Source organism: Bubalus bubalis, chromosome 3 (assembly GCF_019923935.1).
Source record: "Bubalus bubalis isolate 160015118507 breed Murrah chromosome 3, NDDB_SH_1, whole genome shotgun sequence".
Lineage (NCBI taxonomy): Eukaryota > Metazoa > Chordata > Mammalia > Artiodactyla > Bovidae > Bubalus > Bubalus bubalis.
Genome location: NC_059159.1, coordinates 29,128,772 through 29,154,077, shown reverse-complemented (window position 1 = coordinate 29,154,077; position 25,306 = coordinate 29,128,772). Strand labels below are relative to the sequence as shown.

The 25,306-nt window shown below is 46.7% G+C and overlaps 1 protein-coding gene and 1 long non-coding RNA gene across 9 annotated transcripts in view; one reads left to right on the top strand and one right to left on the bottom strand.

Annotated features, from left to right (window-relative positions):
- The window catches only part of LOC123332631, a 53,202-nt gene that overhangs the window by 25,464 nt on the left and 2,432 nt on the right, over positions 1-25,306 (top strand). Inside the window, exons 3-4 of one of the 3 annotated variants that reach the window (XR_006549542.2) lie at positions 18,565-22,043; positions 22,912-23,038. The exons of 1 other annotated variant lie outside the window; for it this stretch is intronic. This is a non-coding gene — a long non-coding RNA (uncharacterized LOC123332631). The remainder of the gene's footprint in view (positions 1-18,564; positions 22,044-22,911; positions 23,039-25,306) is intronic. One more of the 3 variants, XR_006549544.2, reaches the window with a different exon arrangement.
- The window catches only part of SLC47A1 (solute carrier family 47 member 1), a 30,511-nt gene continuing 25,543 nt past the window's right edge, over positions 20,339-25,306 (bottom strand). For 4 of the 6 annotated variants that reach the window (XM_025280487.3, XM_044939174.2, XM_044939173.2 and 1 more), the window contains exons 15-17: positions 22,938-23,032; positions 21,861-21,939; positions 20,339-20,966 (exon numbers count right to left, since the gene is read on the bottom strand). In XM_025280487.3, coding sequence (XP_025136272.3) covers positions 20,695-20,966; positions 21,861-21,939; positions 22,938-23,032 — 446 coding nt within the window. In that variant the 3' untranslated portion in view covers positions 20,339-20,694. Of the gene's footprint in view, positions 20,967-21,860; positions 21,940-21,994; positions 22,128-22,937; positions 23,033-25,306 lie in introns of those variants that run through there. The other 2 variants (XM_025280488.3, XM_044939175.2) reach the window with 2 other exon arrangements.

Genomic DNA, 25,306 nt, shown 5'->3' with positions numbered 1-25,306 from the left:
CCACAGTAGCCACACCCCATTGGGGGCCTGGAGCCCATCTCCTGGTCAGAGGGCAGGCAGCAGGGGCTCCTGCACCAGCGACTCTGAGCTCCAGGTAGGAAAGACAGAAATGAGAATACTGGAGGACACCCCCTCACCTATGGCGCTGGATATGGCCTCTGTCCCCTCACATCCTGGCTCAAACCTGTGTCAGAGGTAAACGAAGTACAGCCATGCTGGCCGGTTCCGTGGTCAGACTGTGGTTATGCTTCTGCAGGAGCTACACCAGAAGCTTCCGCCCCGAGCACAGTCTTGCTCAGTCCTGACAGTGACCGTGAACACGACACTAGAAACCACTGTCGTCCTCCCCAACATCAGCTCACGAAAATAACAACGCCCTATACACTCACTGCCTTTGTGGACCACACTGAAGGGAGGGAGCACATGGCCTGTCCCCATGAGCAGTCATGAGGGCCCTGGCGGCGGTCAGGGCGTGGACAGTGGTGGTCTGCGCCCCTCGGCTCCTCCTCACGTCCCCGTATCCATGACATCTCTCCCCTCGGCCGACCTCCCACCATCTCACCCTGAACCTGACACAGTCGGCTGGGCTCACCCTTCAACCCAGAGACACCCCAAGTGTCAGGATCCCGGTCTTTCACCTGCAGGACAGGCTCTGCCCCCACGGACCTCCCTGACCACAGACACTTAGCATCTGCTTCTCAGGAAACTATGGACCAAAGATCCTTGAGACGCTAGAACTAGACAACAGATCAGGAAAAACGGGAAGCACTACTGTTCTCCCAAGATGGCCTTACACGCTAGTTTCTAAGCTAACTCTCTCTGGCTGTGCCTGCTTAGCAGAGGAGAAATTAGCTCCGTATTAAGAGGACACAGGCTTCCTTTGGCCCTCACTCTCAACGTCCAATGCCTCTTCACGAGTCGCAGTGAGTCCTGCTGCCCATGGGCTTCTTACCATCCTCACCCTGGAAGAGTCCTTGCCTGCCCTGGAATCACAGCACGCATGCACACACACACTCCCCTCCTCCAGTGGCCCCCGCGCTGGTACCTGCCCTGCTGCACAGTTCCAGTCGATCCTCCAGATGTACACCAGGTAGAGGAGGGTTTGGAAGACCATCAACCCGGACCAGAGACCTGCGGGTGGGAATGAGCAGCCCATTTAGGTGTTCTGCACTTGTGCTCCTACCACCATCGACATCCTTCTGTATCCACGATGGAAACTGCAGTTAATATAACTTCCCAAAAGTGAAAGTCACTCAGTTGTGTCCGACTCTGTGACCCCATGGACTATACAGTCCATGGAATTCTCCAGGCCAGAATACTGGAGTAGGTAGCCTATCCCTTCTCCAGCAGATCTTCCTGACCCAGGAATCAAACCGGAGTCTCCTGCATTGCTGGTGGAATTCTTTACCAACTGAGCTACCAGGGAAGCCCTCATAACGTCCTTAAAGTTTTAGATAATTACAGACCAGGATCAGACTCAGGCTTCCCACTGATCTGTCAATGGCATTCAGTCCATCAATAAACACCCCCAAAACTGTTGGCTGCTTTACGTGGGGATTTAACCAGTATTTCCTGGCTTTGTTTGCATCAGGTAGTGTATGAAGTGCTAGAAACAAAGAACTGAACACTGTTTGACATAAAGCATAGCAATTTTTTTGGTTCAGCTCCTAAAACAAAAGCAAAAAATAAACAAATGGGGCCTAATGAAACTTAAGAGCTTTCACACAGCCAAGGAAATTATCAACAAAATGTAAAGGAAAACCTACTGAATGGGAGACAATATTTACAAATGATGTGACTGATACAGGGTTAACATCCAACATATATAAATAGTTCATACAATTCAACATCAAAAAACGGGCAGAACTGAACAGAAATTTTTCCAGAGACGATCTGCAGATGGCCAACAGGCACAGAAAATAGGCTCAACATCGTTAACCATCAGGGAAACGCAAATCAAAACCACAATGAGCTATCACCCATACTTATTAGAATGGCCATCATCAAAAAGAATTTAAGTGTTGGCGAGGATATGGAGAAAGGGAGCCCTCGTGCACTGCTGGGAATGTGAGTGAGCGCAGCTACTGTAGAAAGCAGTACAGAGCTTCCTCAGAAAAACTGAAAATAAGATTGCCCAGTGATCCTGCAGTTCCACTGCTGGATATGTATTTGAACAAAACAAAAACATTAATTCAGTAGGATCCATGCACTCCAGTGTTCACAGCAGCATTATTTACAACTGCCAAGATAAGGAAGCACCTAAGTATTTATCAAAAGATGAATAAAGGTTTGTGTGTGTGTATATATATATAATAGAATATTCCTTAGTGATAAAAAAATGAAGAAATTCTTCCATTTGCAGCAAAACGGACGGACTTAGAGGGCATTATGCTAAGTGAAGTAGAGCATTCAGAGAAAGACATACTATGTGATATTACTTATATGTTGAATCTAAAAAATATAAGCAGTGAGTATAACAAAAAAAAAAAACGGACTTACAGATAGAACAAACTAGTAGTTAACCCGTGGGGAGAGAAGCAGGGAGGGGCAAGATAGGAGCAGGGGATTAAGAGGTACAAACTATTACATATAAAATAAGCTACAAGGATATATTGTACAACACAGAGAATATAGTAAATACTTAGTGTTCCATTTACAGCTATTATAATCTTTAAAAGTTGTGAACTACTATATTATACACCTGTAACAATATTATACATCATCTACATACATTATATATCATCTAACTTAAGTAAAAAATTTTAAGAAATAAAAAAGTACTGCTAGAGGAAAATATAGAAAAAAATGTTAAAATCCTATTGTAGACATTCTTGCCAGAGAAATGAGGCATAAAAATTAGGAAGGAGTAAAACCATTTCTATTTACATGACATGTAATACATTTGACAAAATGCTCAACCATTTTTGTTGGAAACTTTCAATAAAGCAGACTCCATGGATCTTTCTTGAGCATCATTAAGAAGACATGCATACATGGATTTATTAATATGTGTTTACACTGTATGTGTGTTGTTGTTTAGTTGCTAAGTCGTGTCCAACTCTTTGCAGCCCATGGAGTGTAGCCCGCCAGGCTCCTCTGTCCATGGGATTTCCCAGGCAAGAATACTGGATTGGGTTGCCATTTCTCCTCCAGGGGATCTTCCCGTGTATGTGTGTGTGTCAGGCCAAAATCCAGCATGCTACTTAGAACTAGGGCTTCTGATATTTCTCTACTAAAGTCCTGAACAAGACAAGCATTTCCACTAACACCACAACAATTTATTCTACTACAGGCATTAGGCAAGAAAAGGAATGCGTGGTATAACCTTTGGTAAGGGGAATATAAAAGTATTATATGATTGTTTGCCTCAGTGGGGCTTCCCTGGCAGCTCAGTGGTAAGAATCCGCCTGTCAATGCAGGAGACACAGGTTCAATCCTTGGGTCTTTGATCCCTGGAAAAGGAAATGGCAGCCCACTCCAGTGGGCAATCCCATGGACAGAGGAGCCTAGCCAGGCTGTAATCCATGGAGTCGCAAAGAATCAGACAGGATTTAGCAACTAAACAACAATGCCTGTAATACCCAGGAGTCAACTGAAAACTACTTGAGTTCAGAATTTTAACAAGCTGCATTCACATACAGTAGTTAACAGGCCTCATACATACAAACAACCGCCACTTAGATTATATAATGGAAGGGAAGGCCTCCGTCTGCAATGACAACAAAGGGATTATATGTCTGGGCGTAAACTTAACAAGAAAGAGGAAGATGATGAAAAGTACACTGAGCAGAGCCTAACATTTCCATAATGCTCGTCAAATATTTTAAGAGCTGAGGTTGTCAGAGGGGCGGGGCGCCCACTTTGTAAGAACACAGGTGTCCTCCAGGCCAAGGATCGCCGGGCAGCTGGACTTAGAGATCTTCTGGTGCTATCCTGAGATGAAACCCAGGAGGGGAGAATTTCCCTAAGGAAGAAATGAAGTGTCTGGAAAACAGAATCTGCCTCAAGCACCTCTCCTCTGCAGTCCCCCCAACAGGAAACTGGGTACTGAGCAAGACCCCCTTAATGAGTGTAATGAATAGCACCTGAGTGGGTGCCGTGGTTCCTGCAGATGACAAACGCTAAGATAAATGCCATAGCCCTTACAAATTCTCACCTCCTCGCCTCTGAAAGTGCAATAAGCCTGAGATCTCACAGTCAGAGCTGGCTAAGACTTGGCAGCCTGACCTGGGCAGAGTTCTCGCCTGGGGGCCTGAACTAAGACATCAGTGAGACTGCCTGCGAACATCTGGGCAGCCAGGAGCTTAGGTACCAAGTCAGGTCCAGAGCTGAGAGCCCTGGGCACCAGGCTGAACCCCACACCTTCCAAGGAGGAGAGTAGGGACAGGACAACAAGAGGATAATCTCAGCCCTCAGGGAATGCCTGCACCCTGAGAGCACAAGGTGGGGAAAGTGCCAAAGAACAGAGAGGAGTAAACACCAAGAGCCTGGGGTGAGCTCAGAGCAGACGGGTTCTTTGTGTTCCCTGGGTTCCAGCACTGCCCAGGCCGCCGTGCACAGGTGTCAGTGAGTGTGCGGGGTGAATGAGGGACTCAAACCTCGGGGAGACCACGCACACCACAGTAACTAGAGTGGCTCTAGGGGCAACTGTCTGGGCTCAAATCTTGTCTCCTCACCTGCTGTCTGTGAGAAACTGCTTCACCTGTTCAGACACCAGCTTTTCCAGGTGTCAGATGGCGCAAATGGGGGATGGTATCTGATATCTTCATAAATTTCATAAACAACATAAAGTACATAAACAGCGTATTTCTGCAAAGGCCCTCCAAGAAAAATTATCTCGCATCCTGTAAATTATAGCTGTACTTTTTTTTTTTTTTTTACTGCACCACATGGCATGTGGGAATCTTAGTTCCCTGACTAGGGATCAAACTGGCACCCGCTGCATTGGAAAAGCAGTGTCTTACACTGGACCACCAGGGAAGTCCTATTTTTTAATAAAAATAAAAGTACTGCTCTGTAATTACCTATTGGAAAAAAAGAATATGTATATGTGTAACTGATTCACTTTGCTGTACAGCAGAAATCAACACAACATTGTAAATCAACTGCACGCCAATAAAAACTTTTTAAAAATAAGTAAATGAAACTGAAAATTAAAAATGTTAAAATCCTATTTTAGAACAATAAGGCTAGAAAAAATAAAGGGCATTGAAGTTGGTAAAGAAGGAGTAAAACTATTTGTTGGTATGTGACATGACCGTATATATAGAAAATCCTGAAGAATTAATACACACAAAAATACTAGGACTAATTAATGAATTCAGCAAACTTACAAGATCAACAACAAAAATCACCTGTGTTTTAATACACCAGCAAAGAACAATTTGAAAATGAAATTAAGAAAATTTCAGGAGCATCCAAAAGAATAAAATATCTAGAAATAAATTTAACCAGGGAAGTCAAAGACATATACATTGAAAACTACAAAACATTGATGTAAGAAAGGCCTAAATAAATGGAAAGACAGTCTCTGTTCATGGGTTGGAAGACTTAACATGGCAGTATTCTCTCCAAAGCAAACCAACAGATTCAATGCAATCCTAATAAAAACTTCAAAATTCTCCACAAAGCCATCTGAAGATTCAGTGCAACCCTGATAAAAATTCTAGAATTACCTGAAGGTCCAATGGGTAAGAAGGACTTGGCACTTTGACTGCTAAGGGTCCAGGTTCAATCCCTGGGTGGGGAACTAAGATCCCACAAGCTGTACAGCACAACCGAAAAAAAAAAAAAAAACCTTCCAGTGGCCTTTTAGGGAAAATGGAAAAGCTGATCTTACATGGAACTGCAAGGGGCCCTGAATGGCCACAACAAAAAACTGAGAACAGACTTGGAAGATTGGAAGACTTCACTTTCTGATTTCAAAACTTACTGCCTAGGAATCTTAAATATGACAAAAGTGAAAGTGAAGTCGCTCAGTCATGTCCGACTCTGTGACCCCATGGAATGTAGCCTATCAGGCTCCTCTGTCCATGGGATTTTCCAGGCAAGAGTACTGGTGTGGGTTGCCTTTTCCTTCTCCAGGGGATCTTCCCAACCCAGGGATCGAACCCTGGTCTCCTTCACTGTAAGCAGACGCTTTACCGTCTGAGCCACTAGGGAAGCCCCATGACACAAAAGAACTTTCCTACAAAACAGGAACAGAGACATAGAGAAGAGATTTGGGGTTCCTAGGGGTGGGGGCCTCGGGAGTTTGGGATTAGCAGATGCGAACTATCACATACAGGATGGATAAACAACAAGGACCTACTGTATAGCACAGGCAACTATATCCAATATCCTGAGATAAATCATCATGGAAAAGAAAATGAAAAAGAATGTATATGTTTGTATAACTGAGTCACTCTGCTGTAGAGCAGAAATCACAGCATTGTAAATCAACTCTACTTCAATAAAAATTTTCATAGAAGCAACTTGCACAGCTACAGCAATCCATTGTTGTACTGGCATGAGCCAGACAGAGACAAATAGAGCACAACAGAGGCCAGAAATAAACCCTCACATCTCTGGCCCACTGATTTTTGACAAGGGTGCCAAGACCATTCAACAGAGAAAGAACCTTTTCCAAAAAATGGGGCTCACCTTGTCTAGTGATTCTAGACATGTCCCAGATCTGAGCTACTGAGTCATGACTCAGGGAGTTGTTCCCAGCCAGCTCCCTCCAGCCCATCACAGGTGCTCACAGTGTTCACATCACTTAACCCAAATGGAGTAAGTGTGTGATTACTTACTAGAGCCTGGTCTCGTCCTGAGGGCAGGGTCATGTTTATTTTCCTCAAGTGGACATTTCCAGTGTTTTTGTGTGCTTAATACACAAACTATTCTTGTATACCAAATATACAAAGTGTAAATGCTATACACAAAATAACTATTTAGGGAGGAAATAATTTTTCCTATTCCACAAGGGTCACTTTGCAGATAACTGCTTTGTATCTCAGTTTACCTCAACGTGACAAGCAGGATCCGAGGCAAGTCACCTCGGACTCGGACACATACCTGTCATCCCATGATTAGCAGCAGACATCAGAGATGTTCCAGGGAGAGAACCACACACATAGTAACCAGTGGCACTCAGGAAAGCACCCTGCTCCTCTCAGGACTCCACCAGAGGTGCCCCAAAGGGAAGGAAAGCAGCTGATGTTGCAGTCATTCCTGTGTCACCAGGTCAGAACACCACCTGGCACTTCACGCTCTGAGTACAGTCACACATCCTATCTCAAAACAGGGCCCCGCCTTAGAGACAAAGGAGAACGTATGCTTCTAAAGTTTCGTCATCAACAACTACAGCAGCTTTCATCAGAAGTCCGCCAGATAACAGCATTTAAATCTCTATAAATACAGTTCCTAAAGGGAACTCTCTGACAGTCTAGTGGTTAGGACTCTGCACTTTCACGACCAACGGCCAAGGTTCAATTCCTGGTCAGAGAACTAAGATCCCATGAACCTTATGGTTTGGTCAAAGAATAACCTATCAATTGACCAATTTAAAAAAACATAAGAATAGTTCATAAGTGTTTAAAAAATGTAGAGGTTTCATGGATGGAACTCTCAGCAAAAACTAGTCTGATATCATAGCTGGAAAATATTAATGCAGTTGGGCTTCTAGAACGCCCACAGCCAGTGGGATGATGACTATCTCACTCTGTCACATTCTTGCCGTAGCCAGTGTCCAGTCACGGGCACCAGGTCTCCAGAGTGACTGAGACACAGCAGAAAGATGGCAAGTAGACCAGAAATCATCCCATGAGGACCCATAGCTAAACCAGGAATAAGCTTCACGGGATGACCCTAGGGTTCAGCAGAAGGGTCTTCAAATACCCCTAAGCCTACAAAGATGAGGCGGGAGGAGGATCTTCTCATGGTCAGGACTGACTCCAAGGTAGCATGGCCTGCCTTGGAGGTGTCACCACATGGCCAGGGTTACAGAGTGTCCAGGCCCAGACACAGTAGGGGAGGCTGGCTAGCCCGGGGCTCTCCTACCCCAGATGCCACACATCACATCACCCACCTGTCCCTCCAATGGCTCCAACCATGTGAAGCTAGAGCTCCCTCTTTTTGAAAATTAAATCATAGGCATTTAATTAAAAACCAGAAACACAAAGTGTGCTAGTGTGGCAGACAGTAAAACCACCAGTACTCAGAGCAAGTGCATCAAACAGATGAAAAGCAGCAAAGATCAGCATTACCTGGCTCACTAGGGAAATAATGTCCCTGTTGGAGGAAAAGAAAGTAGTCGTGACCGGAAACCTGTGGCTCTGTGCAGTTGTGGTTACCTGGCAGAGTGGCCAGTCCACCCAGGCCAGACACTTCTTTCCTATTTGAGAAAATGAGGGCATCATAAAACCTCACTGGGCTTCCGTCCCTGTCAAGTGGTTAAGAACCCGCCTTGCGATGCAGGGGACACAGGTTCAATCCCTGGTCCAGGGTGATGGCACATGCCTTGGGACAACTAAGGCCATGTGCTGCTACTGCTGAAGCCTGAGTGCCCCAGGGGCTGCTCTCCAAGACAAGCACCGCAGTGAGAAGCCGGCCCACACACCACAACTAGAGCAAGCCCCTGGCATGCATCAACAAAGACCCAGCACAGCCAAAACAAACAGAAAAGGTAATAGTTCAGCCAAAGTCCGCCAGGTAGGACGAGGCACAGTGGACACAGTCCTGCTCTAAGTGGAGCTGCGAGCACTGCCTCCAGGTCTGTATGAACTCAAGATGGTGGAGGCCCAAAATGACACAGCTTCCCCAACTCCCAGCTCCATTTCCTCAGCCCAAGGACATTCCCCCGTCTGCACTTTGTCCTGGAAACTGCTCCCCTGTGGTAAGCCAGGCAATCACGGGCTCCCCTCCATGCTGCCCCTTAGATCCACGTGTGCCGCCTGTGGTCCAGAGTCTGAAAGCCATTTTTTACAAAATAGATTTTGTCTAGATTTTTAGCTGCTTAGGAGGGTAAATCTAGTTTCTGCTCCTCCAGCTGACCACCTCCTTAGTCCTGAGATTCTACGTTTTAAGCTCTGGTCTAAAATCAGTGACACGAGATGAGCACACTTTACAGCAGTAAAGCCAGATTTCTTCAAAAGCATAATCTGGGGCAACTGTGAAAATTATTGAGGTGTTTTCATCAAGATTTGGTTTATTCAGGACACTTATTAGTAACTATCTAAATAACTATGCAAACACATCATCACAGAAAATGTCGTGAAATTCAACCTAAGATTGAGTCGGTGGTCTGCGCAAACACCGCCCAGGTGATTCAGGAGGGCTTGCTGTCACAGCGTGCCCTGGACAGGAAACTGCCTGTCTGGGGCTGAGCTTTTTCCAAACTCTGAGCACAAGAGAAACCCCACTTTGGTTTGATAAATGATTGATTGGAGGGATGGAGGGGGTTTCCTCAGGCTTCCTTCATTCAAACCTGTTCAAGTTTAGCTCTGGTTCTCAATCCTGGCTGCACTACAGATTTTCCTGTAGAGTGAAATGCCACTCACCTCCCAGAGTGAGAAAAGTACAGTGAAGAAAGCAGGCATAAAATCTACACTGTAGAAGATGTACGTACATCCAGAAGATGTATATACCTGTCCTTGTAAATGCAGAGGCAACCACATCCTTTAAAGCAGCAAGTAAGATCCCATTACAAGGGCACAGACACCTGGAAAATACTGAAGAACCAACAGGAAGTAAAAGTAATCCTAGTACTGACTTCTCACGGGACACCTCTGTCAATGACTTAAGAAATCTAAGTGTTTCTTCTGACTGTCCAGGAAAAGGCAGCTAAAGTCACCTTTAAATCACCTAAAATCACTGAAGTGATTCTAACTTCTTTTTCTCATAGAAAAGATGCTCAGTAAGATGACATCTTCTCTAATTGCTCAGACTCCAGAACATTCAGACTGCCCAGGGGTCGGAGTGCAGGGACCTGGAGGGCTGGGCACACATGCTCATCAGAAAGGAGCCTGCACATGGTCACAACTGCCTTTGCAATGATTCCCTTTAGGGCCCAAGAGAACAGTATTTAGTTGGGACCTGATAACAAAATCATAATCGGGAGTTTTATTTAACTGAGTAAACTGGAGACAACATGAATAAAATTTCAGTTGAGTTTACATATGTAAACCAATTCCTGGAGAACTCGTGATACACAAATTTAACTCAGATAAAACTCAGAAGGCAGCCTCGAGCCGCGTCACACTTACCATGCACAGGAGGGTGGTGACGCAGGAGTGTCGCTCCTGTGCTTTGTTTCCCACCCCCAGGGCACTGCCCGTCTGGACACTGGCTGCCACACTGAGGCCAGGGGGCACCTGGGAACAAACAACCACAAGTCATGAGAAGTCAGGTCTGAAAGTCAGAATACCAGTGCACTAGGGTCCACCTGCATGGAAACCCGAGGTGGAGTCAGAGGTCTGGGATCCAGACCCGGTCCAGTGTGTCCTTGCTGTGTGATGTAAACAAGCGGTTTGGCCTCACTGGCTGTAACAGGCAGTGCCCAGACCACTCCCCCGTCAAAGGCAGCCAAGTAGGGGCTTCCCTGGTGGTCCAGTGGTGGAATCCACCTTGCAGTGCAAGGGACACTGGTTTGATCTCTGGTCCAGGAAGATCCCACCTGCTATGGAGCAACTAAGCCCCTGCACCACAGCGATTGAGCCCCTGTGCTGCAACTACGAAGCCTGTGCACCTAAAGCCTGTGCTCTGCAACAAGAGAAGCCACCACAGTGAGAAGCCCGAGCATTCAACAAAGGGTAGCCCCTGCTCGCTGCAACTAGAGAATGCCCTCATACAGCAAGGAAGACCTACCACAGCCAAAAAATAATTTTTTTTTTTTAAACGGGCAGCAGAATAGGAACCTCTTAAAGATGCTGGGTATGAGGGCAAAGCACCTCCCTTATTAGCTAAACACACACTCTGAAAAGTCCATTCAACCTTGCTACATTCTACAAGATTTAGTGAACTGTAAATATAGAAATAATATGTAAAAATTAAATGAACCAGGAGTTTCCTCAAGTCCAGTGGTTAAGAATCTGCCTGCCAATGCAGGGAACGCAGGTTTGATCCCTGGTCTGGCAAGATTCCACATGCTGTGGGGCAACTAAGGGCCACAAATGCTAAGCCCACATGCTGTAGAGGCTGTGCTCCGCAGGAAAAAAGCCGCTACAAGGAGAAGCCTGAGGACCACAGCTAGAGAACAGGCCCTGCTCACCGTAAGTGGAAAAAGTCTGTGTGCAGCAACAAAGACCTAGCACAGCCAAAACTAATTTTTTAATAAGAGGTTCAGTTCAGTCACTCAGTCATGTCCGACTCTTTGCAACCCCATGGACTGCAGCACGCCAGGCTTCACTGTCCATCAGCAACTCCTGGAGCTTACTCAAACTCAAGTCCATCAAGTCAGTAATGCCATCCAACCATCTCATCCTTTGTTGTCCCCTTCTCCTGCCTTCAATCTTCCCCAGGATCAGGGTCTTTGCCAGTGAGTCAGTTCTTCATATCAGGTGGCCACAGTATTGGAGCTTCAAAAAAAGAAGTAAAGCCTTTTAAAAAATTAAATGACCCATGTGAAACAAGCACTCAGAACAAACCTGGCACTCTAGGAACATCGCAAAAGCTGATGAAATCTGACCCCATCACACATTATGTGTCCAGCATTCCTTGTGTCTAATTACCCACTAAACTGAAGTATGGCCCTTCAGATGCCAAAACTTTTAATTGGGTATAGAAATCTGAAGCTCTAAGCTTGCCTGCTTTTTAAACAGAACATTACTCAACCTGCAGGATTATCTCTGTTGTTATTCCTGTGATATGGTTGCTGCCCTCAGGGGCTGTTAGTGAAACACGGATGGTAGAATAAACTGGCTTTAATCTCATGTCAGAGTTTTGCCAAGAGAACACACTGGTCATAACAAACACCTTCTTCCAACAACACAAGAGAAGACTCTACACATGGACGTCACCAGATGGTCAATACCAAAATCATATTCATTATATTCTTTGCAGCCAAAGATGGAGAAGCTCTATACAGTCAGCAAAAACAAGACCGGGAGCTGAATGTGGCTCAGATCATGAACTCCTTATTGCCAAATTCAGACTGAAATTGAAGAAAGTAGAGGAAACCACTGGACCATTCCGGTATGACCTAAATCAAACCCCTTATGACTATACAGTGGAAGTCACAAATACATTCAAGAGGTTAGATCTGATAGACAGAGTGCCTGAAGAACTATGGATGGAGGTTTGTGACATTGTACAGGAGGCAGTGATAAAGACATTCCCCAAGAAAAACAAATGCAAAAAGGCAAAATGGTCGTCTGAGGAGGCCTTACAGACAGCTGTGAAGAGAAGTGAAAGGCAAAAGAGAAAAAGAAAGATACACCCATTTGAATACAGAGTTCCAAAGAATAGCAAGGAGAGAGAAGAAAGCCTTCCTCAGTGATCAATGCAAAGAAATAAGAGGAAAACAATAGAATGAGAAAGACTAGAGATCTCTTCAAGAAAATTAGAGATACCAAGGGAACTTTTCATGCAAAGATGGGCACGATAAAGAACAAAAATGGTATGGACCTAACAGAAGCAGAAAATATTAAGAGATGGCAAGAATACACAGAAAAACTATACAAAAAGGATCTTCACAACCCAGATAATCACGAGGATGTGATCACTCACTTAGAGCCAGACATCCTGGAATGCAAAGTCAAGTGGGCCTTAGGAAGCATCACTGCAAACAAAGCTAGTGGAGGTGATGGAATTCCAGTTGAGCCATTTCAAATCCTAAAAGATGCTGCTGTGAAAGTGCTGCATTCAATATGCCAGCAAATTTGGAAAACTCAGCAGTGGCCACAGGACTGGAAAAGGTCAGTTTTCATTCCAACCCCAAAGAAAGGCAATGCCAAAGAATGTTCAAACTACCGCACAGCTGCACTCATCTCACATGCTAGCAAAGTAATGCTCAAAATTCTCCAGGCCAGGCTTCAAAAGTATGTGAACCATGAACTTCCAGATATTCAAGCTGGATTTAGAAAAGGCAGAGGAGCCAGAGATCAAATTGCCAACATCTGTTGGATTGTTGAAAAAGCAAGAGAGTTCCAGAAAAACATCTGCTTTACTGACTATGCCAAAGCCCTTGACTGGATCACAACAAACTGGGAAATTCTTCAAGAGATGGGAATACCAGACTACTTTACCTGCCTCCTCAGAAACCTGTATGAAGGTCAAGAAGCAACAGTTAGAACTGGACATGAAACAACAGACTGGTTCCAAATTGGAAAGGAGTACATCAAGGCTGTATATTGTCACCCTACTTATTTAACTTATATGCAGAGTACATCATGAGAAATGCTGGACTGGATGAAGCACAGGCTGGATCTAGATTGCTGGGAGAAATATCAATAACCTCAGATATGCAGATGGAACCACTCTTATGGCAGAAAAGTGAAGAAGAACTAAAGAGCCTTTTGATGAAAGTTAAAGAGGAGAGTGAAAAGTTGGCTTAAAACTCAACATTCAGAAAACTAAGATCATGGCATCTGGTCCCATCACTTCATGGCAAATAGATGGGGAAACAGTGGAAACAGTTAGAGACTTTATTTTCTTGGGCTCCGAAATCCCTGCAGATGGTGACTATGGCCATGAAATTAAAAGATGCTTATTCCTTGGAAGAAAGGCTATGACCAGCCTAGACAGCTTATTTAAAAGCAGAGACACTACTTTGCCAACAAAGGTCCATCTAGTCAAAGCTATGGTTTTTCCAGTAGCCATGTATGGATTTGAGAGTTGAAAAGAAAGCTGAGCGCCAAAGAATTGATCCTTGTGAACTGTGATGTTGGAGAAGACTTTTGAGAGTCCCTTGGACTGCAAGGAGATCCAACCAGTCAATCCTAAAGGAAATAAGTCCTGAATATTCATTGGAAGGACTGATGCTGAAGCTGAAACTCCAGTACTTTGGCCATCTGATGCAAAGAACTGACTCATTGGAAAAGACCCTGATGCTGGAAAAGATTGAAGGCAGGAGGAGAAGGGGACGACAGAGGATGAGATGGTGGGATGGCATCACTGACTCAATGGACATGAGTCTGAATAAACTCCGGGAGTTGGTGATGGACAGGGAGGCCTGGCGTGCTGCAGTCCATAGGGTTGCAAAGAGCCAGACACGACTGAGCAACTGAACTGAACTGAATCTCATGTCTGCTTGTAATAATTTACATGTCAGCTTTAACTTCTAGTTCCTACTAGAAGCAGCATCCTCCAAAGAACCGTCTAATTTGTTGCTATTGGAGAGCCAACTCAAGTGAAGTCGATAAAAACATATGTATTAAAAATCGTTAGGAATCTGAGAAACAATGGACCTCACTATATAAAACTTTACAAGACTTGTGGGTCCAAAGTATATGTATTGGCTTCAGCTCATGATGAATGGCCAGCTCACATGCTTATCCCCCTTCCTTCCCAAAATGCCACAAAAATGTCAGTAAAGGTACTTAACAGAAACGAAATCCATTAACAACACTGAACATGAGCAGCCAAGCTTCAGCAAGGGGGAAGGACCACAGAAAAGAAGGCTAGGTCCCACCAGTTCTTCCCAGGGGAGCCCCAGGAGGCAGTGGTAGTGGTGCTGGGGACTCACTTCTGGGTCACAGGCAGCTCAGCCAGACCTCACTGCTGACCACCCCTCCCTTGAGGTCACTGCACAGAGACTGGGCAAACAGAAAAGCAAAATGCCAGAGCTCTCTGGTTCTGTGAGCACCTCAGAGCTAAGCCCTTCTCATCCTGGGGGATAGGAGGTGGGGTGAGCTGGAGGGAGAGGGCAGGGCTGCTGCTCTCTGCCGCCACCCCCCCACCTAAACCCTAAAGTAAAGATGTCATGGGACCAAGCCCAACTCTGTACTGAGCTGCCCACTGAGCCTTCCTATGTAGTGGAGAGATCCGCTGGAGAAAAATCCACAAACAGGACAGGAAAGCCATGTCAGCCATTCAGTTTCTAATCAACGCATTTTCCTTTTCTTGCCTAATTGCACAGGTTAGAAGCGCTAATACAGTGTTATTATTGCTGAATATAATATCATTACTATCACTTCAGTCTTCTTCTGGTCTCTCTCATCAATGCCTGAATTCTGCATCCCTACCAGTAGAGCCTCTCCCTGTGGAATTCCTAGTATATGTAAAACAGGTCTCCATCTTTCACATATTCCAGTTCTACTACTTCTCATTTGTATGTATTGTGGCAAAATACATGTAATGTGAAACTCACCATGTTAGCCATTTCTCCGCTTCTTACTCCAGTCATGACTATGTGGTGTATTGTTTTAACATCATAACCATTTTAAAGTTCACACTTGAAGACTTCCCTGGTGGTCCAGTGGCTAAGACGCCACACTCCCAATGTGGTGGGTGGGAGGTTCACAGTGTCGGGACAAAAGCTCCGAGACACCTCTGCCTTCCAGGAAGAGAGAAAGATGAAGCATGTCAATCTCTCAAAGAGTTTTATATTGAATAAAAAGTCACACGTGAACCTTTTTTGGAAGTATTTTTATAAACCAACTCAAATGCTTTGTGGAACAAGGTGGGTATATAGAAATGTTCTCTTAAAACCAAATACTTTTGTAAATCCTATCATAATATATTCAGAATTTTCTCACAAGGTAAAAAAAGAAAAAATGTTAACTGTGTCTGGCTTTCATAAATATTTTTCTCAAAATGAGCCTACTCTCTCCCTAGCAATTCGCTATCTTGCCACTCACACAGAAACCCCTTATCTGAGACTGTGTCCACAGAAACGCCTGCCTTTGCAACATACCTGCTTCCCACATGCTCTTCTCAGGCCTATCTGTATAATTTTAGGTTTGTATCTATTGCATTACTGAGACCTAGTGCAGACTCTCTGGCAAGGGATGTAAGAGGACAGAGGCTAGAGAGGAGTGGACAAGAGACAAGTTTTTACAGAAAATGAGACCTGGAGACCTTTATCATAATTCAGCAGGACTAGTTAAAGCGAAGGGGCTGGAGGAGAGAGGACGGTTCTGTGCCCGGGTGGCAGGCTGGTCTCCAGAGGAGAGTGATGGTCCAGGTGGCAGTTCTTAAGGAAGAGGAAGAAGGGGTGGTCAGGCACTGACTGGCCCTGGGTTCTGGGAGGGGATCAAGCAGGGGGCTGCAGAGGAAAGAAGGGTGAAGAGATCAGGGCACAGAAGACCCCATGAGGGCAGAGGCCAGGAGACACAGGTATGAGGACTAGACGGCTCCAGGGATAAAAGGAGGTGAGTGGAGGTGTAAAGTTCAAAGCTTCTACTGTGGGTGCAAGTGGAGGGCTGGGAATGTGCAGGGTGGGGGACCCAAACTGGATTCGGGGGTTCTGGAAGCCGGTGAAATGGAGAGAGGTAAACCAACACAGCCAAGGAGACAGGCACTTGGGTCCTGAGGGTGTCAGTGAACATAGAAGAGGCCACCCAGAGATCATCAACGAGGAAAAGTATAGGATGGTGTACTGGATGGACTGTCCAAAAATGGACGCTGGGAAAGGGGAGTCCACGTGCAAAAGAATGAAACTGGACCCCTATGTCGCACCACACACACAGTTAACTTAAAATGGGTGCAAGAGCTGAAACCATAAAACTGGAAGAAAACTTGGGCAGTAAGTTGTTTGGGATCTGACATCAAAATCAAAGGCACCAAGTAAAAGTAACCAAGACTCCATAAGACTAAAAGCTTCTGCACACCAAAGGAAACCATCAAAAAAATGAAAAGGCAACCCACCAAATGGGTTCACAATAACAGACGTGAAAATAAGACGTCTGAGTCCATGTGCCAAGGTCGTCATGATTTAGGGCTGTACATCCATCTAGGTGGGGACAGAAGGGACATTTTCTGAGACTGGGAAAGACCACCTGCCATCACCAGCAGGAGTTTCTCACCTTTGAAGGCCTTGATGAAATGCAGGAGACAGGCAGCTGTCCACTTCACCAACAAAAAAGCAGGGATGTCATGGTGGTTTCTTGGTTTTGGCCATGCCATTTGCTTGTGAGATTTTAGTTCCCCAACCAGGGATTGAACCCATGCTCTCTGTAGTGAAAGGGCAGAGTCCTAATCACTGGACCACCAGGGAACTCTCCAAAATGCAGGTCTTCAAAGAAGGTATAATTTCAATCCATGGCGGATGGGAGACACTTTACTATGAGGCTGAAATAGGGACAACAGAGGATGAGATGGTTGGATGGCTTCACCGACTCAATGCACATGAGTTTGGGTAAACTCTGGGAGTTGGTGATAGACAGGGAGGCCTGGCATGCTGTGGTTCATGGGGTCTCAAAGAGTCCCACACGACTGAGTGACTGAACTCAGTGAACTAATTCTAACTAATGGCAGCCAGTCTAGATGTAGATAAGTTACCTAGTTTAACTTCATAATAAAGGGGGAAATGCAGTTTTTCATGTTCTACCTGCAGAGTTGTCTCATGGCTACAAATTTCTTGTGTAATTAGAGGTGGGGCCTCTTGGCAACCCACTCCAGGACTCTTGCCTGGAAAATTCCATGGACTGAGGAGCCTGGTGGGCTACAGTCCCTGGGGTCACAAAGAGTGGGACACGACTGAGCGACTTCACTTTCACCTTCCCCTAGGGCTGGTTTGAGAGTAAGGAAAACACCTTTCCTACGTAGTCCATAGGATCTCTTTCCAAATCTGAAGATAAGGGAACCCTTGGGGCAAGCTCTGACCCCATAAAGGTGCAAGTGCCAGACAAGACCATTTAAATTCCAGGTTTTTCCTTCTTCTCAGTCCTAATGAAAGGAATGTAAAAACCTACCGAGACAGCTCGACCTTGCCCAGGTATCCGCAGAACACCGCGCTCGCTGTGCGGCTCGGGGAACTGGTGGGCGAGGGCGGAGGCAGCGCGTTACACCGGCCCCCGGGCCCAGACGGAGCCGGACACTGTCCACGGGCCGGACAACGGGGGCGGGAGGACATGGGAGTGCCGCGGGGGACAAGGGGTCCGCGGGGAGGGCCCATGGGATGAAGGACCACGTGTGACCGCGGAATAAGGGATAGCGGGGGACACAGGGTGAGCGCCAAGAGGGGAACCGCAGGGGTGGGGGCGGGCTGCACACTCACCAGGGGCCGGGAGCACCGCCAGCCCCGCCGTCTGGACCCCAAGTCGGGCGGCAGAGGTCCTTGCAGGGCCTGCAGGCATTCGTGCCAGCGGGGGGCCGCAGGGGTCTGGGTGGCAGAGGGGGCAGGGGTGACCATGCTGGCGCCAGAGGAGCCTGAGCTCAGGCGACTTCGTTAGCCCAGGAAGCACGTGGGAGGCGGGGCAGGGGGTCGGGTGAGGAGGGGGCTCCACTTCCCACCGCCCCACCCCCCCCACCCCTGCCGACTGGGGCGGGGGGACCCCTCGCAGTTCCATGACCCCCTGGGCTTGGTGGAGGGGTGGCCTTCGTGGGGGCGCATGGGAAAAGTACTGGAAGAGGGGAGGCCTGGAGTCAGCATTCCCCCGCCGGGCACCGAGTCAAAGCATTTTCTCCTGGGCTTGCCCTCCCCAGGTGCCAGCAGTTTGCAGCTCGTTGGACTTGGCGGCCCGTGAGAAACCTCAGGCGGCTAGGGTGCGGAGTGGAGAGGGCACGACAAACCGGGACGGGGACATCGCTGGGGCCCCATTGCGAGGGCCCCCTTGGGTGCAGCCTTCCTCTGGAAGATGGCCTTCCACTTACTGACCCAAGAGGAATGAGGGCCTTAATAAGAGAACTCCTCCACCCCACACCAACACACACTGAAAACCTGCCCCGTGGTGTCTTCACTCAAGAGGCGCTCACTTTTCTCCTTTCCTGGTTACCTGGTCTTTCCCAGCAAAGGCCAGGTCTGGTTGTTGGTCCCCACCCTGCGGGCAGCGAACTTAGTAGGTCCTGACGCTTGCTTGGCTGACAGCACTCCTTCCCCCACCCCAACCCCAGGCTGCATCCAAGCTTCACCCCCTAATCCAAGGCCTCTGTCTGTCCTCCTGCCCGCTAAGAGTTAGGAGTAATGGGGTTTTCATGACTCCAAGACTTTCCCAACGATCCCCAAAGTCGAGGAGAAGGGCATGTTCATTAGAATCTCATCTTTTTGAGATGGGTCCACCCGGAATCTTCTGGATATACGCAAGTAAGTGTTAGTTGCCCAGTCATCCCTGACTTTTTGCTACCCCATGGACTGCAGCCCACCAGACTCTTCTGTCCATGAGATTTTCCAGGCAAGAGTACTGGAGTGGGTTGCCATTTCCTTCTCCAGACAATCTTCCCGACCCAGGGATCGAACCCAGGTTTCCTGCAATGCAGGCAGATTCTTTACCGACTGAGCTACAAGAGAAGCCAGCCAATAAAAGCCTGTGCCTTTTCTAAGATGAGAACCACCCAAACAAGATGAATAGGGCCTGTCCAGGATGTAGTATAGTCACGTAGTCCTGTCCAACTCTTTGAGACCCCATGGGCTGTAGCCCGCCACGCTCCTCTGTCCATGGAATTCTTTAGGCAAGAATACTGGAGTGGATTGCCATTTCCTTCTCCAAGGAATTGAACCCAGGTCTCCTGCATTTCGGGCACAGTCTTTACTGTCTGAGCCACAAAGGAAGCCCTCCTGGGATGTAACGTTCCCCTCTCCTAGAACACTCTTCATTTTTGCTGCTTTTTAGCTTTTTCAGCCCTTCTTTCTGTCAACATAGGAAAAGGTCTGATTTCTCCCTCCAGTTTGCCTGAATTAGCTCTTTGAACTCTGTATTTCTGTCGGTTGTCCACCATTTTAGAAAAACCAAGTGCTCGGACAACCCTGGTGGTCCAGTGGTTAAGAACATACCTGCCAATGCAGGGGACACGGGTTCAATCCCTGGTCTGAGAGGATCCCACATACCTTGGGGCAACTAACCCCAAGTACCTCAACTACTGAAGTCTGTGTGCCCTAGAGCCAGTGCTCCACAAGAGAAACTGCCGCGATAGGAGTAGCCCCGCAACTAGAGTAGCCCCCGTTCACTGCAGCTAAGCCTGAGCGGCAACGAAGACCCAGCACAGCTAATAAATAAATTAAAAAACAGTACAGGCCCTTCATTTCCCTCCCTGCCGCCTCCCCCCACCCCCGCCGCAACATATTGGTCCAAACCAATGATCAGACAGGCCCTGAATACAAGGCAAGCTAACTGATGCCACCTGACTCCTTTCTTCTTGGTAATCTGTCTTCTCCCCTATTATTTTCTTAAGCACATCCACCACCCTTTGGTACCTGAGATCTGGAGTCCAAAGGAATATTAACAAATATCGTTTCCCGCTGAATAATAATCTAAGGCATGAGGAAGATATATTGTAAAATATATTTTAAATAATTCAAATAGTAAGAATCTTTAAGTGCTCAGTATATGGGTTTGTGGCTTAAAAAAACAGCAAGCAGAAGAAACATCAAAGCCCTACATGATGCAGCCAGTACACAGTGGTCCTTAGTGGAAAGGATGGTGGATGTAATCTCCCAAATGTTGTCTTGGACTTGCACATACTTTTTACCTTCGTTCGTTTTCTTCATCAGAAATGTATCTTGGAACTCTCAGTTCTTGACATCCATGAGCACAGCTTAGTAACATTTGGGCCAATGAATTTCTGTTCGTTTAAGCTCAGAAGCATCCCTTGGCCTGACTTTCTCTCTCTCTTGCCATATCACGGAACTCTGACATAGACTTTCACTAAAATCCCCACCAGTAAGATGACAAGGACCGCCAGGAGCAGGAGCCCCCGCCGCAGTACCAGCTGTCTCCCAGACAACCTCCACGCGGCCCTGGGATGGACTTCGAGACACTCTTCTTGGCGCATCTGCTGATCCGACTGAGTCTCCTCTTTCTGTCCAACATCTCTTATCAACATTCCTCCACGGTTTTCAGGGCCCACTGGAGGGGAAAATGAACTCAGCACCTTAAAAGGATATTTTTCATCTGTATAAAAGGAAAAGCACGTATGCAGTACCTGCTGGGAGAATGATAATTCAGGAAGCAGTTGCTTCCTGACCATGAAGAATAAAGAAAATCCTGACTCAGGTGTTGTCCATGAACCCACAGACACTGACTAGATCCTGGTGGGGTCAGCATGGGCTCTACCCTATTGCATACAAAGCCAAGTAAGGTAGCACTTTAGGTTAACAGTTTTGTTGTTTAGCTGCTAAGTCGTGTCTGGCTCTTTGCAACCCTATGGACTGTAGCCTGCCAGGCTCCTCTGTCCATGGGATTTTCCAGGCAAGAATACTGGAGTGGGTTGCCATTTCTGCCTCCAAGGGATCTTCCCAACCCAGGGATCAAACCTGCGTCTCCTGCACCAGCAGGTGGATTCTTTACCACTGAGCCACCAGGGAAGCCCTAGTTTAACAGGCTTAGGGGAAATGTTCAAGGGGGCCAGCACTACCAAATTAGCATCTCAGAAAGAAAATAAGGTCAGTGGAGGAAAGGATGACCTAAGAGGTGATTCAAGAGCGTGACAGCACGTTGGCGGGGGAGATGCAAGCCTTCCCGTTAGAGGACCCTCTTAAAACCAGGCAGGATAGTGACCCAGACCTAAGTTTAGTCTCATGGTACTTCAGAAGAGGAACAGTAAGGAAAACACCCTAAATGCTTGCACCTGTACTGAATTGATCACCTGCAACTCTTAATCATCTATGGCAGCATGTGAGTCAACAATTAAAGCAAACAAACTTCAGCTGTTTACCTGAAGCTGGATGCTCCCTATCGTTTGTTTTGGAGGCATTATTTCCCTATTTAAATGGGAGCTCAGCACAGCAAATCTAGTTGTGAACACCTAGAGGGGCCTTTCCAAGAGCAGGGGCAGATGTATCATACCTGGGCAAAGTGGGTCTTGAGGGAGCGTGGCCATCCCGTTCCCAGCCATTCTTTGCTTCAGATTGGCATGTTCCTGAGCCTAGGAGAGGGAACGCGTCAGTCCATAGGCTCCATCACAGTGCAGCCACACACCTGGCCGTACCCTTGCTGAGGAAAAACCCAGCCATTTTCTCTCACTGACAGGTAACACAGGAGCCTCTCCAGTTAACAAGCATGGAATCCTCTTTTCTAATGATTGACGCGAGGCCAGTGCATGGGAAAGGTTGGCTGGAAAAAAGACGAGGAAAGTCGGGGACCAACTGTAGGATTCTTCCTTCCTCTTCCTTTATTCATTTTCTCTGTCACCTACTTAACACGCTGCCCTGACCCTAGAAAGTTCATAAAGAAAGATGCCCACGGGTATCTTAATGAAACTTTGTTGTTCGGTGGGCAAGTCATGTCTGACTTTGCAACCCCGTGAACTGCAGCCAGGCAAACAGGATATAGTTGCTGGCACCCCACCTTTCTCTCCACTTCTAAATCTTGTCCTGAAATGGGCTGTTCAGGAGCAAGGCAGAAGTCTAACATAGGACCCAGGGAGGAAAAGACCTTCTGTTCTTCTACTGAATGAATAAACAAAGGGGAACAGATGTCCTTCACACCTGAGTTAATAAGCCCAGTTAAAACAGCAATGATATATACTCAATATTTTGTATTAGGGAAAAGAATCTGAAAAAGAAAAGGGTCTTCCTTGGCGGTCATGGTTAGGATGTTGCACTTCCACTGCACAGGGTATGGGTTCAATCCCTGGTCAGGGAACTAAGATCCCACACGCCACGTGGTTCGGCCAAAAAATAAAAATATTTTTAAGATTTAAAGTATATATATATATCTATCTGTGTGTGTATAAATGAGTCACTGTGCTGTACACCTGAAACTCACATGACATTGTAAATCAATTACATGTCAATAAAACAATGATAAAAAAGGTAGCATTTATAATAATAATAATTATTATAAACCTTCCAAAATAAGGCAAAGAAAGGCAAAACTGGTTCTGTGTGTTTTCCAGGGCAGGACAGCAGCGTCCATAGTTACCTGCTGGCAGGCTTTTTTCCAGTTTAGCCGGGCAATGAAGCCGAGGAAACACGCAGCCTGAGAGATGGTACAGATGGTGATTCCTGACCACAGACCTGGAGGTGGGGATAATTAACAGAAGTTAACTCGGTGGAAAGCCAGCTGCCCTGGGGAGCGTGTTTCTCCTAAATCATTTCTGAGAATCTGTTTTTACAGCAAAGGAGGGGTCCATAGTGAGCCAGAAACCTCCACCCTGCTCACTCTTGGTTTCCAGGAGGTTCCAGGGAGTCCAGAACCCTGAGGCCACTCCTGGATTTGTGGATCTCAGAACAAATATCTGGAGGTGTTTTTGGCCTTTGCGACCATAATGCTTGGCTATTAGGAAAAGTGAATATTCCAGGACAAACTGCTTTCTAACAGCACCTCCAGACTCCCAATACCTTGTACCATCTTCCTCAACCAAGCAGACTCTACAAACTCTGCCACTCTACAAACGCAGACGTTGGGAATTCCCTGGCAGTTCAGGTGCTAAGACTCCACACTTTCACCCAAAAACCCTGCCCCAGACACTCACACAGGACCCAGAGGGGGACCTGAGTGACGAGGGTTCTGCCCAAGAGTGAACCCACAGCAGAGTCAGAAACTCCAAACTGTGAGAGACTGAATATCCAAGCTGACAGTAGTCTCAGTTCTCAGGTCTTACACAAAAATAGACCTCTGACCCACAATCTAAAGCAAGCTGTCTAGGAAGCCAATCCCTTACCTGTAACTGACAGCCGAGAAGCCAGTCTGCTTCACGTCAGACTCCTGAGAGGCCAGATCATTCTTTAGGGATAAGCTAAATAATTTATGCAATAACTGATGCAAAATGTCCAAGCTTTGACCTGTAACTGACAGCCTCCCTAATTTCTGTCCCGGTTTCCCACTTAAGACCACCCAGAGAAAAGCAAACGTGCCCCCTGACCAGGCACACAGGATGCCCCACTTCTGGGCCTCCCCTTTGTCCCACCGTGGCTCCCTCCCCTGCCCCTGCCATGTAGCCAGCTAGATCTGGGTAAGGTGATGGGGGCTGGATGGGACTCATGCTTTAAGGCTTGGGTGGCCAGATCTCATGCACATTTTTCAACTCTGTTCCTTGGTACCCATCAGCCCATATGGTACTTTACAGGTGTGATCAGCCTGATCTTTAGAACAGTCAACCTGTCACTCCTACAGTGGACCCAGTGAAAGCAAAGCCTTCCTCTTCTGAAAATTCCCATTCCACAGAAACCACAAGCTCCTCCGCCCATCTTAAACATTAGATAACCACCTACGTGTGTGTGTGCATGCTAAGTCGCTTCTGACTATGTGACTCCATGGACTCTAGCCCACCAGGCTCCTCTGTCCATGGGATTCTTCAGGCAAGAATACTGGAGTGGGTTGCCATGCCCTCCTCGAGGGGATCTTCCTGACCCAGGGATTGAACTCATCTCTCTTGCATCTCCTGCATTGGCAGGTGGGTTCTTTACCACTAACATTACCTGGGAAGCCCATAACCAGCTACCTCCAGCTGTATTTTGAAAGCTAGGAGTTAAATTTCCAAGGATTTCACTATACTATTGAAAAGATTCCTGTTTGACTCAAGGAGGAATGCTGAAACGGGATGGTTATCAGGATTCCCTGGGCAGGACCCAAAAAATCAATGTTGGGAAAGCCTCAGGTATTTAGGATGGCCATTGTGATTTTCTGGCCTTGCCCATGAGAACCTGTAGCTCCTGACACTTCTCAGGGCTCCTGGTGTAGGTGGACAGCACGTCCTGCCAGAAGGGATACGAGTTTCAACACCAGTTGGTACAGGGAGTGTCCACTGTCTTCTCACAGAGCCCTCACTTCCTCAGAGTCCCCAGATTTTTTTTTAATTTTATTAATTTTTATTTATTTGGCTACACTGGGTCTTAATTGCAGCATGTGGGATCTAGTTCCCCAACCAGAAATCAAACCCAGGCCCCCTGCATTGGGAGCAAGGAGTCCTATCCACTGGACCCCCAGGGAAGTTCCCCCCAACGTCTTTTATATATGAATCAATATATAACATTATATTATTTCCAGTGTATAACATCATGATTCAATATCCGTATGTATTATGAAATGACCACCTCCATAAATTCAGTTAACACCCATCACCTCACATAGCTACACAAATTTTTTTGCTTATGATGAGAACTTTTAAGATCTACTCTCAGCAATTTTCAAATATACAGTATGGTATTATTAACTACAGGCTTCCCAGGTGGCACAGTGGTAAAGAATCCACCAGCAAAGCAGGAGACGCAGGTTCAATCCCTGGGTTGGGAAGATCCCCTGGAGGAGGAAATAGCAACCCACCCAGTACTCTTGCCTGGGAAATCCCA